The 13,589-nt window shown below is 34.2% G+C and overlaps 2 protein-coding genes across 5 annotated transcripts in view; one reads left to right on the forward strand and one right to left on the reverse strand.

Annotated features, from left to right (window-relative positions):
* Positions 1-1,397: 1,397 nt before the first annotated feature.
* LOC106876223 (uncharacterized) lies at positions 1,398-4,520 on the forward strand. Its single transcript, XM_014924697.2, has one exon. The coding sequence runs from the start codon at positions 1,600-1,602 to the stop codon at positions 2,944-2,946; it is 1,347 nt and encodes a 448-aa protein (XP_014780183.1). The 5' UTR covers positions 1,398-1,599; the 3' UTR covers positions 2,947-4,520.
* A 1,174-nt stretch (positions 4,521-5,694) lies between these two features.
* Positions 5,695-13,589, reverse strand: part of LOC106876231 (pyridoxal 5'-phosphate synthase subunit SNZERR) — a 50,723-nt gene continuing 42,828 nt past the window's right edge. For all 4 annotated transcript variants that reach the window (XM_052968312.1, XM_052968310.1, XM_052968311.1 and 1 more), the window contains 5 exons: positions 12,661-12,741; positions 12,248-12,368; positions 9,335-9,481; positions 7,057-7,239; positions 5,695-6,180 (listed from right to left, as the gene is read on the reverse strand). In XM_052968312.1, coding sequence (XP_052824272.1) covers positions 5,879-6,180; positions 7,057-7,239; positions 9,335-9,481; positions 12,248-12,368; positions 12,661-12,741 — 834 coding nt within the window. In that variant the 3' untranslated portion in view covers positions 5,695-5,878. The remainder of the gene's footprint in view (positions 6,181-7,056; positions 7,240-9,334; positions 9,482-12,247; positions 12,369-12,660; positions 12,742-13,589) is intronic.

A 13,589-nucleotide genomic window follows, 5' to 3' on the forward strand; every position in this document is an offset into this window, starting at 1 on the left:
CCATGGAACATATACTAAGGAAGGACCAGATGAGAACGCTACATGTATTTCGGTACATTTGCAAAGGACACTTGCAGAACGCAACAGTAAGTAACTAGGGTATAGCCTTTTCAAAAAACGTAATAGACTGATTAACTAAAGAGACAAATATTTGCTTTATTATGTTCATTATGCTCGGACACAGTTATATTTATATATGTTCATGCATGATACCTTGGAACGCAACCGTGAGTCACTAAAGTATGCAGAGTAAAAGGTATTGGAGCATAGCCTTTATACTAACGTGAGTGGCAAAAATATGCCTTTCTACATCTTTACACCTGTGTGCAGATATGTAACCTTACAATGTAGCTGTATATCAATAATCCTTTCTACTAGAAGCACAAGTCCTCAAATTTGGGGGAAGGGATTAAGTCGATTACATCGACCCCAGTGTGTAACTGGTGCTTATTTAATCCACCCCGAAAGGATGAAAGTCAAAGTCAAAGTCGACCTCGGCAGAATTTGAACTCAGAACGTATTTGTAAACGATCGAGTGACCGCATAAAAGTTCACTCGTATAGCACGAGGTCAACTCTGATTGTACATACCTTTGATTAACGATCATCTCGCATTTGGCGGAGTTGTGAAATAACTAGCTCTCGAACTCTCAAAACTTATGGGAAAGGTAGTGGGGAAACTTTTTGAAAAAGGTTTTTTTCTCAGTCGTTATTCCCGTAGTATTCCCAAACACCTTGGCTGCTATTTCTAGCAAGTCGAGCGAACTGTAAGAAATAGTAGCCGCTTTGTCTCACAACTTTATTGGATTCAAGTCCCAGTTGAAATTATGTATAAGCACTAGCGTTAAATTAAATATTGTATCTTTATCTTTTTCGGTCGCTACACTTTTATTCTTTTCTAAACTAGGCACAAGGCCCGAAATTCTTGGGGAATGAGACAGTCGATTAGATCGATCTCAGTACGCAACTGGTACTTAATTTGTCAACTCCGAAAGGAAGAAAGGAAAAGTCGACATCAGCAGAATTTGAACTCAGAACATAAAGACAGACGAAATGCCGCTAAGCATTTTGCCCGGCGTGCTATCGTTTCTGCCAGCTTGCTGCCTTTCGTTACATTTTTATTAGCTAATAAATGATAACTTCTAAAATGTGTTCATTTGATCTTTTTTTCATTTACGTACTTTTAATAAATTGTACGAAACTTGAGCTATTATGAGAGCCTCTACATATTTAACCGATCTACGAGAAATAGCTGACAATTTTCATTTATCTTGTATACTTCCGAGTCAAAAAAATGACGCATTGGATGATGTAGTCTCACATACCCCTAAAATACGGAATAATCATGGGCAATTAAATATAGCTGAGCTGTGGCTCTGTAACAATAAAAAAGTACGAAACTACAAATATTGGTTGTCAGTCCATTACTGCACGGTTTCCTAGCAATTGCAACACAGCTCGTTCAATGGTTTTCGTAAATACTGTTGTGTACCTACCAGTTTAATTTAGTGTTCTAAAAATTGCGCGTGTATTCACGTTAAAATCCTTTTTATCACAATCATTTTTTAAAAATTGATATATTTTAACAGTAAAAGCACAGATGTCGGCTGGAGATCTTGTAAATAGTCTCGGTAAGCTTGAAAGTAAGCTGAAACAAGTAAAATTTCCAAATTATCGAAGAGCAGACTTCCTTTCAGGAACTTTGGATATCTACCTTGCTGTATACGGTTATGTGTTTTCATCGTTTAATTGTGAATTTAGTAAAGCTATTGCTGAAAGAGGTTTGGAACTTTATGGTAAAACTAACAAACACTTCGTCGACAATCTCTATCGCATAGTGCGAGATGTTTTGTGTTATAAACCTCCCATTACAAAAAATATGTTCTTGATTGATAGAGCCTTTATTGAGATGAAAATGATAATGTGTACACATATTTTGGATTTAGTTCTACAAAAATGTAAAGAGTTCTCGACTGTGACTCGTAGAAGTAGTCGCTGCAAAACACGAATTTTAGCCAACAAATCTAATACAAACGAAGGACCTCGCCTGAGAAATAGTATAAACACCGCTAATGAAGAACCTACTAACCCTGTTAAAGTGTCAAATTCTTCTGCGTCTACTCTATATCGTCTTGATAACAATACACACTTTTATAATCAACAAAATGCCACCAGATCTCACTTACATAAACCTGAACACAATCCAGAAGACACCCAAACTGAAAAAACGGATAAGACCGATTATTCCATTAAACCGCATCTTGGGAAAAAATTGTTCCATGCTTGTTCTGCTTTAGGGATTCCAAAGAACTATCAAATTACTCAGTTTGCATTGCCTCCAAATTCAAAAAGTCGTGTAATTCTTGAAAAACAGAAATCAAACATTGAGAAAATCCCAGTCAGAGTTGAAATAGGACCCTTTCCAAAGAAAGAAAAAACCCAAGAACTTTTTATAACCCAGAATGAAAACTCAAATCATCCATCAAACTGTGTTGAGAAACAGGATGATCACATTTCAAACACTATTCCTAAAGTAGTAAGATGTCCACTAACTAGCACCCTCCAAAATGCTGAAAAGATTTCAAATTCTTCAAAAGAGATTAATCATGATCCCATGATGGAAAACATCTCAGAAACTTTAGTCAAATCTGCAAAGATTCTCCTGGATTTACAACAGAAAAATCTAGAAGGAATGATATCAAATTCTTCTAAAATGTTTGTAGGCAAAGAAAATTCTCCAGTATTATCATCATTAGACACGGAAATCACTCCTGTTGAGCCTCAACAGAATGCAAAAGAAAATTTCACGAAGAACCAAACTTGTTTTCATCCCTCTTCTGTTGAGCTGGGTATTACCTGTAAAAAAGAATTGGATTATTGCCTTGCCAAAATGAATTTGATGGAATGTGCTATTAAGTCCTTAGAATCTAAATTAGAAAATCTGTGATAAACTCCAATTTGATATATTTTTAATTAACAACTATATTGTAATGAAAATATAAGCATTAATACTATGAATTGCAATTATAAATATGTAAATCATTTGTGTATATATAAAGGTATATGTGTGTGTGTGCAGCAGCTTTTAATATGTATGATTTTATATGCTATTCAATATTAATGCATTTATAATAATCAGTTTTATTAAGTTATTATTATTCCTTTTTCAAATTTCATGTATATTAAATTACAATCTTATTACATTCATTAAAAAAAAATAATTACTACATGAAGGATACCTAGCATTGTCCAGGAAATAAAATGCATAGCTGGTGGCTATGTATTTCTTGAATGAAAATAACGGTAATTCTGCCTAGATTTATTACTTCAAATACAATGCTTATTTTATTTGTAAGGTATATATGTGTGTTGTGCAGCAGGTTTTTCGTGTCTTTGCATATCCTCAGTAGTCGCAGCTCATGTCTCACTACATGGCAGTGAGACATGGGCTGTAACTTCTGAGGATATGTGAAAACTTGAAAGAAATGAAACCAGTATGCTAGGCTGGATGGGTAATGTCAGCATGCATATATGACAGGGTGTAAGTGATTTGAGAGAAAAACTGGGTATATGTAGCATCAGATGTAGTGTGCAAGAGACAAGACTGTGCTGGTATGGCTATGTAATATTTATGAATGAAGACAGTTGCATCAAGAGGTGCCAATCTCTAATTGTAGAGGGAATGTAGAAGGGGTAGATCCAGGAAGACTTGCAACAAAATGGTGAGAAAGGATCTACAAATGTTGGGATACACAGAGAGGATGTCGGGACTGCGATTCTTGTCAGTTTGCTATGCTTGAAAAGATATGTCAAGATAAATAAAAGTATGGTTGCCCTTGCATACCTAACCTTGTGGGCTTGTAAGTGCTGGTGCCACATAAAAAGCTATTTTATTATATTCAATGCATTCACTGTGTATTTATTAATAATGAGATATTTGTGGTTTTGGAGTGTTAGCTCCTATTTCTAGCAATTGGTATTCTGATACCCTACTTTATTTATTTGTATATTTTACCTATATATGTTAAACTTGCTGGCAATTCTATTATTATTATTATTAATGGTAATAATACTTTATTTAATTTTATATATATATATATGTATACTAGCAGAGATACTGTTTTTTGAATGAGGATGCGCGTGTGTTGAGATGTTCCTTAATGCGAGTACGCAAAGTTCGAGTTGTGCTGCCTATATAAAACACCTTACATTTGTTGCATTCTATTCAGTATACTACATGTGTCTGCTGGCGCATACCTGTATCACGGATAGGACAGTTAGTTAATGAGCATTGATTGTTGTCTCTAGATAGCTTTTTATTCAGGTATCCGTGCAGAGAGGGGCCGGAGTGTGCTAATTGTATGTCCAGTCCTTCGTTGTGTATGGCTCTACAAATTGCTGTGGTTATGCTTTCATTGAAATGTGGTAATTTCATGAAGCAGGTGTTAGAGAAGGTGCTTTTTGTTTCAGTAAGTTTCTAAAATAATGAAGAATTTAATAAAATAAGTTTTTAATTATTAAGCTGGAGTTCAGAACATTAATTAACATGCAATTTTAATGGAAGGTTTTAATTGAGATACATAAAAAAAGAAGCCTGTATCATAGAACTGGGGTTGTTGCAGGCAGGGTGGTATCAAAAGGGTTAACTTGAAAGAATGCTCTGATACCTCATCACACCATCACTTTTTTTCCAGCTGGGGTAGCTATGTATCTCCTCTACAAGACACCTATACCTGTTCCTTTATCATACTTTAACCTCTCATAAAGCCACTTCCTTCAATACACCCCCACTCAGTTGAGAATCTTGTTTTGCAAGCTACTTGGTGTCCTCACTAGATTCCACACAAAAAAAGCACCTAATGCATTCTAAAGTGATTGACATTAGAAAGGGCATTCAGCAGCAGGAACCACATCAAAATAGACACTGGAGCTTGGCACAGACTTCTACTGGTCCTTGTTGAATTATCCAACCCATACCAGCATGGTAAATGGATGTTAAACAATTATGATAGTGATATATACGATGGGTTTCTTTCAGTTTCTATCTATGGAATCTAGTCACAAGGCTTTTCTTGGCCTAGTAGAAGATACTTACCCAAGGTGCCAAATAGCAGGACTGGACCTAAACTTCTTAGCTACACAGCTATGCCTGCAATTCAGATAATTATTACTTACATGGTTGTCTTTATTTAGTATTGACCTTAAATTGACAAATAATTATTCACTTTACAGTTATTACCACTATCAAACAACCACTAATCATTATTTTGTATTGCATTGTTTTCAAGCTAGTAAATTTGCTTCTTTTAATGTGGTTACTTTTGTTGATTATTATAATAGTCTTACTTTGTGTTTAACCTAGGTTAGTCCTGATTGAGCAGGTCTATGATCAAAGGCATGCCAACTGTGACCATACCATCTTGGTTCTATGTACACAGAATGCAGACCACATTATTTAAAGTGTTTTTTATAAAGGAAATTTGGCAACTATTTCTTGAAGGTTGAATAGCCAAAAAAACCAAAGGTGTTCTTTGTCTACAGCTATGGCGAAAACATTTTCTGCCAAAGAAACTGCAAATTTCATTAGATGTTACTTTTAATAAGAAAAAAAAAAAAAAAAAAAAAAAAAAAAAAAAAAAAAAAAAATACTAGAGAAATTTAATAAAAGACAAAATAAACTAAAAGAACACATTGCTTTCTTAAAATTATCTTTTATTTGATGTACAATTTCAAATATTAGAATGAGACAAGGAAACAAATTTAAAAATAGAAAAAATAAAATTTTTGCCAAGAGAATTTCAGAGACATGGGTTAAAAATTGTCATTATAAAAAGGAGCATTTTATCAGCCTAGTTTATTTGAGCAGTTATTGATTGTCATCAGCTGCTTACTTTGGTAGAATAACTTTGATTGCTTAGAGTGGCATTCCAAATCTTCACTTCCTCTCCTATTGGCCCTTCACGCCTTTTGTCTTGTGGTCGGTCAGTATGTGGGATTCCAAACATAGCTTCACCTAAGTTCTCACTCAGTTCAGCAAGAACAGAAGGTTCATTGTAATGGGTCACAGCTTGAGCCATTGCTCTGGCACGTTTCTCAGGTAAACTACTTTTAAAGATACCAGAGCCAACAAATACACCATCAACTCCAAGTTGCATCAACAAAGAAACATCAGCTGGAGTAGCTGAAATAAACAAAATGTATTTTTCACTGGATTAGTAAATATCACTAACAGTTGATATTACATGGAAGATAACATAAAAAGTTACAAAAAAATAAATATTAGCTGGAGTGATCTTATTCTTGAGTCACTTTGGTTAATTTTACTTCAACAGACCTCAAGTATAGATGTAGCCAAGTAAATACTTGACACCACCATAATTCAAACACTTTAGATATGCAAGATATACAATTCTAATCTGAAGGTGCATGGCTCAATGGTTAGCTCACTGGGCTCACAATCATGAGGTAGCAAGCCTGATTCTCAGACTGGGCTGGGTGTTGTGTTCTTGAGCATGACACTTTATTTCATGTTGCTCCAGTTCACTCAGCTGTAGAAATGAGTTGCAACATCACAGGTGCCAAGCTGTACTGGCCTTTGCTTTGCTTTGGATAACATCGGTGGCATGGAAAGGGGAGGCTGGTATGCATGGACGACTGCTGGTCTTCCATAAAACAACCTTGTCTGGACTTGTGCCTTGGAGGGGAACTTTCTAGGTGTGATCCCATGGTCTTCATGACTAAAGGGGGTCTTTACTTTTACCTTTATCTTACAATCCTAATACAAATGTCCAAGCACTTATCATAATACCTTATATTGTAGGCATACTATAACTTGGTAATTGGGAAATATGTAGAATATGTGAAAAAGAGTAAGATGTTTTGTTTAGTGAGAATTGGCAGCTACATTTAACAAAAAAGGTGACTATATATAACAATACAGACATGTTCAATGTGAGTGTCCATGCCAAATATTTGAGAGGTAGATCCTATAATTAGAACTTATCATAAATCATAACAATGAATAACATATAGAATTGTATGAAAACACTAGACTTACCAATGCCACCAGCAGCAAAATTTACCACTGGAAGTCGACCCATTTCAGCAGTTCTCCGCAACAGTTCTATTGGAACTTGTAGCTTTTTAGCATATTCATAAAGTTCTGTTGAGTCCATAGCTTGAGCAGTTCTAATTTCACGATTGATAGTACGAGCATGTCTTACAGCTTCAGAGACATCACCTGCAAAGCACAAAGAAAAAAGAAAAGTTTTGGAAATAATATCTTAATAATATATACAACGTATTTTGGGTAGTGAGTTGCTAGAAATAGTTGACTGATGAACTTTGTAATATTTAGATGAGAGACAAAATATTGACACTAAGCAAAATCAGAACTTAGAGTAAAGTGTTCTGAATTCAAATCTTGCTGGAGTTAAATAGTATTTGTCCATTTGACTTCTACATCCACTTTGTGTTTAGTGAAAATAAATCAGCACTTATAACTTACCTAAAACATTTTTTCTGCCAACAGAAATATATTGATTTCTTCATCTTCCTGTTTATTTTAAAGAGCTTAATTGAAATCAACTTTTATATCTTAGTCAAGGGAGAAAAAGTATTGCTTATGACCTTATGCAGGACCTCTGAGAATAGTAAAGAAAGGGTGGATGTCTGGTCCAAATGCTTGCAAGAAAGATGGCGTTGCTAAATGAACCCAAGGGCCAGGTTGTGGTGTTAAATAGGACAAAATATTAGGACTACCACCCAACTAAATCTATATCCTTGTGGAATAATTTTTAGCTGTGATTTCAATAGTATACAACAAATGAAAATTAATTCTTCTCCTACATAACATGCTAAAAGTATTGTAAGTCAGCTTCTCAAATTAACTGAGAAAAAAGAGTTCAGTACTTTGTTTGCAATATTTCTATCTGTTAATGTTATATACTAAAAGAAATTGTATTTTATGTATATGAAATATATATAATTATTAAAATAAGATATATATTTGCAAATTGTAAGCCAGTTGATATTGTATTGGTTAACTAAAAAAAATATATTTAGTAATTATTTAAATTAGTTACATAGGAACAAATATATTCTGTAATTAGAATAAATATATTTTTAAAATTAAAAATCAATCAAATACTTTTAGTCAGAGACAACCTGCAGCCTGTGTGACTTTCTGAATGACATGCCTGATGAAATTTTTATAGTAGTGTAGCTCGCTTCTTGAAAAAAAGTTGCCTGTGCCTAGTTTAAAAAGTAGTTCTATAATCTAAGTAGATGTAAAAAACACAAAATATAAGTGTATCATCATCATCTTGTTCACCATTTTTGCAGTACAGCATTATATTCCAAGTATTGCTTAAATTAGAATTTTACATCCTGACACCCTTGCCATCATCAATTACAGAGTGGAGTGGGTGCAGGGTACCAATAAGGTTCTCTTACAAGAAATGGTCCTGTGTTTTGCACAAAACAATTACTATTCTGAAAAATGAACATATCTCGTATATAGGAAAAACAATATAGTAGAAGTTATATAAAGAAGAAAATAGAGTATAATATCTGATGAGTTGTAGTGCACTTGAACATTGTATACAATAAACTTCCTCTTACTATCTTTGCTTCCCAGCCACATGGTTTCAAGTTTAGTTCTACTGCATGACACCTTGGGCAAGTGTCTTCTACAATAGCCAAGGGTTAACAAAAGCCTTGTGAGTAGATTTGGTAAATGGCAATCAGAAGAAGCCCGTTGTATCATCATCATCATCATCGTTTAATGTCCGCTTTCCATGCTAGCATGGGTTAGACGATTTGACTGAGGACATTCAACCATAGAAAATCTGCCCCAATAAATTCCACCTGACCCATACAAGCATGGAAAAGTGGACATTAAATGATGATGATGACAATATCCATCACTTGTTGGCAACAACATTACCAATTGCACAACAAAGCACTTGCCAAATTTTTATTTTCAAATAAGACACAATGAATTATTTTTGTGGTTATATTTCCACAAGATAATTCACGAGCCACTTAATGCCAGCAAAAGAAGCAAGTGATAGATATGTAGCTTGGGTTTCATCAGTAGGCCTGTTGTTGCTTATAATGTCAAATATTAACTTTAGTTTGTATTCAGTAAAAAAGAATTAATATATCAAAAACAAAGTCAAAAATGAAAATAATTAACCCACCTTTCCTTCTACTTCTTGAAATAAAAATAGATTAACTATTATTTGTTCTAGTGTTTTTGAGAAAATTATATGTCTTTTAATAAAAAGAATAAAAATAAAACAAAACAAATTGATATATTAAAACTACTGTACCTGTTCCAGCTTCTCCTTTGGTTCTTATCATAGCAGCACCTTCAGAAATTCTACGCAAAGCTTCACCAAGGTCACGTGCTCCACAAACAACAGGAACTTTGAGTTTGTGTTTGTCAATATGGTTGTCAACATCAGCAGCTGTGAGGACTAGAACAGAAGGAAAGAGAATGAACAAAAATTACTTATCTCAATGTTAAACATTCTATTTTGTATTTCAATCCACATCACACAAATCTGTTTCAAATAATATCTTGAAGAATAGCACTGTTACATATGCTTAGAAATAACAAAAATAAATAGATATATGCGTAGTGAATCTTGCAGGCATGAAATGGATTTGATCCACTATAGCCAAATTTAAATTAAGGTCATTGCCAGTGCCACTGAACTGGCTCCTGTGCAGGTGACACGTAAAAAATACCATTTGAGCATGGCTGTTGCCAGTACCGCCTGACTGGCCCTTGTGCTGGTGGCACGTAAAAGCACCCATTACACTCTCAGAGTGGTTGGCGTTGGGAAGGGCATCCAGCTGTAGAAACTCTGCCAGATCAGATTGGAGCCTGGTGCAGCCATCTGGTTCGCCAGTCCTCAGTCAAATCGTCCAACCCATGCTAGTATGGAAAGTGGACGTTAAATGATGATGATGACTTCAACAGAACTTTTCTCATGGTGGAACAATGGTTTTTTTCTGTGATAGCAGTTTTACATTTTTCAGATTGCCCTAGATAGGCCAAAATAATGTCTTCACCACTTGAGCTTTCTAACTTCTTTGATTTCACCAAAAGCTAGAATTAAGATAACAAGACCACCAACTATATCTTGTTCTCAATGATATGCCTATCCTTCTGAATAGTTATAAAAACAAGAACTCCCAAGCAAAAATCAGTTAGTGACTCGAGGACAACTCAACTAGTTAGTCACTTGGTGACGACTCAACCAGTTAGTCACTTTGGTAACAGCTCTTGAGTTGAGTGAGAGCTAACATCAGTTAGTGAACTGACCACTAGAATCATGGAAGCAGGCAGACAAACAGCCAGATCTAATTCTTTTCTCTTACAACATCATTCTATCTCTCTTGGTAATTACTACTAAACAATGATGAGAACACAAACACAAACTATGCAAGGAAAATCTATATCTATCTTTATTTCGTTTGCTTTGCGATTTTATCACCTGTATAATATAACAGTAAAAATAAATCTTTCATTGCTTACAAACAGATTACATCCATCCTGCTGTGTATCAACTATTGTTTTTCATATTATTGTGATACAAACTAATCTTCAAGCGTTACATATGAATAAATGAATAAAACCTTCTGTATAACTCTATCACAATTGATAAACTTTGTCAACCGTCTTCTGGACCAAGTCAACATATTATTAGTTCAAAGCTAAACTTTCTATGAGATTCAGTTATAATGCACACTAAAAAATTGTTTCACTATCCAAAATTGGGTCAGAAAAAGAGTTGGTATGTTAAGGGAAAACAGATAAATAAAAACTACCATTATCTATGAGAGTGTGCTACACTAGAAAACATTTTCAACTGTCAGTGAAGTTGATCTTAAGTATTCACAGTTAGAAAGTAGTAAGCAAGTGACTGAAGTTCATCATCAACATTTTCATGTCTCATTGCCAACTATTTGTCTGACCACCTCATCATTTTTCCCATTAAGTTACTGCCTGCTGAAACAAATCGGTCTTATCAGGGGAGTTAATCAACAAGCATGCTGAGTACATGGTCCAAAGAGCAGAAATAGTGCAATATTTAATGAGGGTAAGGCGACAAGCTGGCAGAAATGTTAGCACACCGGGCGAAATGCTTAGCGGTATTTCATCTGCCTTTACGTTCTGAGTACAAATTCCGCCAAGGTCAACTTTGCCTTTCATCCTTTCGGGTCAATAAATTAAGTACCAGTTGCGTACTGGAGTCGATCTAATTGACTGCACCCCACTCCTCAAAAATGAGGTTGCAGCTGAGTTTTCTCATGTGCACTAAGTTCTACATGTAGTAGGGATTAATTACAGCTGCTCTCTTCTGCAGCATGCCAAAATTATTTCAGAACCATACAACAGTAATGATTATAAACTACTCTCTGTTTGACTGACAGATTAACTTCAGATTGGCAAAAGTAGTATGATACATTCCAAAAGCAGTATAATATATTCCAAAATTTGCAGTTATTCCTTGTCTATGTTATTGCCTGAATTACTGAAATATATAGGTAGGACCATCAAAGTGTTCAAAATTAAAAACAGTTCTGTAGCAGTATTTTGTACTTGGAGGATGTCACAAATTGAGCAACATATCTTACTTTACAAAGACATTAGTAACAGAAAAATACACTTATGTGGTATTGCTAAATAAACAATCGTAGCAGAGAGCTAAATAAACAATCTAAGAAGATTTGAAATTGTGATTGTTTAGTTGCTACTCATTCATGTTAACTGAAAACAATCTTCACAAAAAAGCTAATACATACAGAGTAGTTATGTCATTTGATGTGCAATACAAAAATAAATGATGATTGATAATGATGATAAAAAAATATTGATTTCTCTGACCTCTCTTTATAAGGGCAGAAAATGTGATTTGTACGATATTTGTTTTGCTCAAGAACAGAAACTGACGTAAAATCCAGTGAAGTGGTTACAACAACAAAGAAAGTTACAGATTTAAGATCACTGAAATGTTATCCCTAATAATGCTGTGTTGATTAAATTGTTAAAATACAATAAGAAATTAACTCTGCCAAAATATAACAAAACAAGAACCCCAAAACAGAGCATGTAAGAAAGACTTGATATTATTTGAAAATATTAGGGTTGCTTTAATCAGAGAAACAAAAAAATAAGTCATCAAATATAAAGACCAAAACTCATAATTGTAATTAAAAACTTGTGTATTTACCTTCAGATTCATCGACCATGTCCACACCTAAAGCCTCTAAAATCTGGGCTTCAGCAAAATGACCGATACGGGCTTTAGCCATGACTGGTATTGTAACAGCATTCATGATTTCTTTAATTTTCTTCAAAGGAAAATTTTCTTTATTTTAGTGCAAACCTCAATGATATTAATTGTGAATAAATCCCTAATATTTCTGTAATAACAATTAAATATGCTAACTTCTATGGGAAAAAAGGATAAATTTACATTTGCAAGAAACTTTGTAATGGCTACTTTATTTAGCATGAAAACATTGTCAGTTGATTACATATCAATACACCATTCATTACTAAAAGTTGGAATTATGCCAAATTATTCCTTCCAAGAAATTAAGAAGGCCAAAATAAGCAAGAGAGAGACATTAAATTACTTACCAAGGGATCAGTCATTCTGGCAACACCTCCTTGGCGGCGAATATCAGCTGGAACTCTTTCAAGCGCCATAACAGCACAAGCCTATGAAATAAAATGGAAAAGTTATGTCATAAGAAATAGATAACGACTTTCCTGTGAAAGTCTCGCTTAGAACCACATACATTTATGGATGATAATGCAAAAGTGAATTAGTTTGGTTTGAAGAAAATTACCCTTGAAGTTATAATCTGTTAGGTTATTTTTGAGCAGCAAGCTAAAGAGTAAGCTATTCCATATGCTTTACTAAAAAGCTCAAAATATATATTTCTGAATGACATTTCTTTATATTTCTGACAAATGCTTTCATACACGAATTAATAATTTTATCTGCAATTATTTTACTTACATTGCTAATACCTTTAGGAAAAGCAAAACTTCCATTTCATTCACTCACAAATTATTAAAAAAAATCTTGCATTTGAAAAGGAGGATGCTAATTCTAGTTGCATTAGGATATAGCTGATTGAATTAACTTCCAAAATTGAAAGACAAGTTGATCCCAGTAGGTTTGATCTTGAGACAGTAAGGTGAGCTAATCTGTCCATTTCAACTAATTATGAATACATTATTAGTATTACTGTAAGAAAAGAGAAAGGATTACAGATAATTCAATTTTAACCCAAGAACATGAGACTTGGTGCTAATGAATAATTAGTCTGATGTCATACTTTTGTGCATTCAAATGCAGTTAAAATCAATGATACTTTTCATCTCTTGTAGGTTACTGTTTAATCTTTACTCTTTTACTTGTTTCAGTCATTTGACTGCGGCCATGCTGGAGCATCGCCTTTTAGTCAAGTAAATCGACCCTAGGACTTATTCTTTGGAAGCCTAGTACTTATTCTATCGATCTCTTTTGCTGAACCGCTAAGTTACGGGGACGTAAACAC

Source organism: Octopus bimaculoides, chromosome 5 (assembly GCF_001194135.2).
Source record: "Octopus bimaculoides isolate UCB-OBI-ISO-001 chromosome 5, ASM119413v2, whole genome shotgun sequence".
Lineage (NCBI taxonomy): Eukaryota > Metazoa > Mollusca > Cephalopoda > Octopoda > Octopodidae > Octopus > Octopus bimaculoides.

Excerpts from the sequence above, each read along its gene's own strand:
- LOC106876223 (XM_014924697.2), top strand. The coding sequence starts at position 1,600 with ATGTCGGCTGGAGATCTTGTAAATAGTCTCGGTAAGCTTGAAAGTAAG.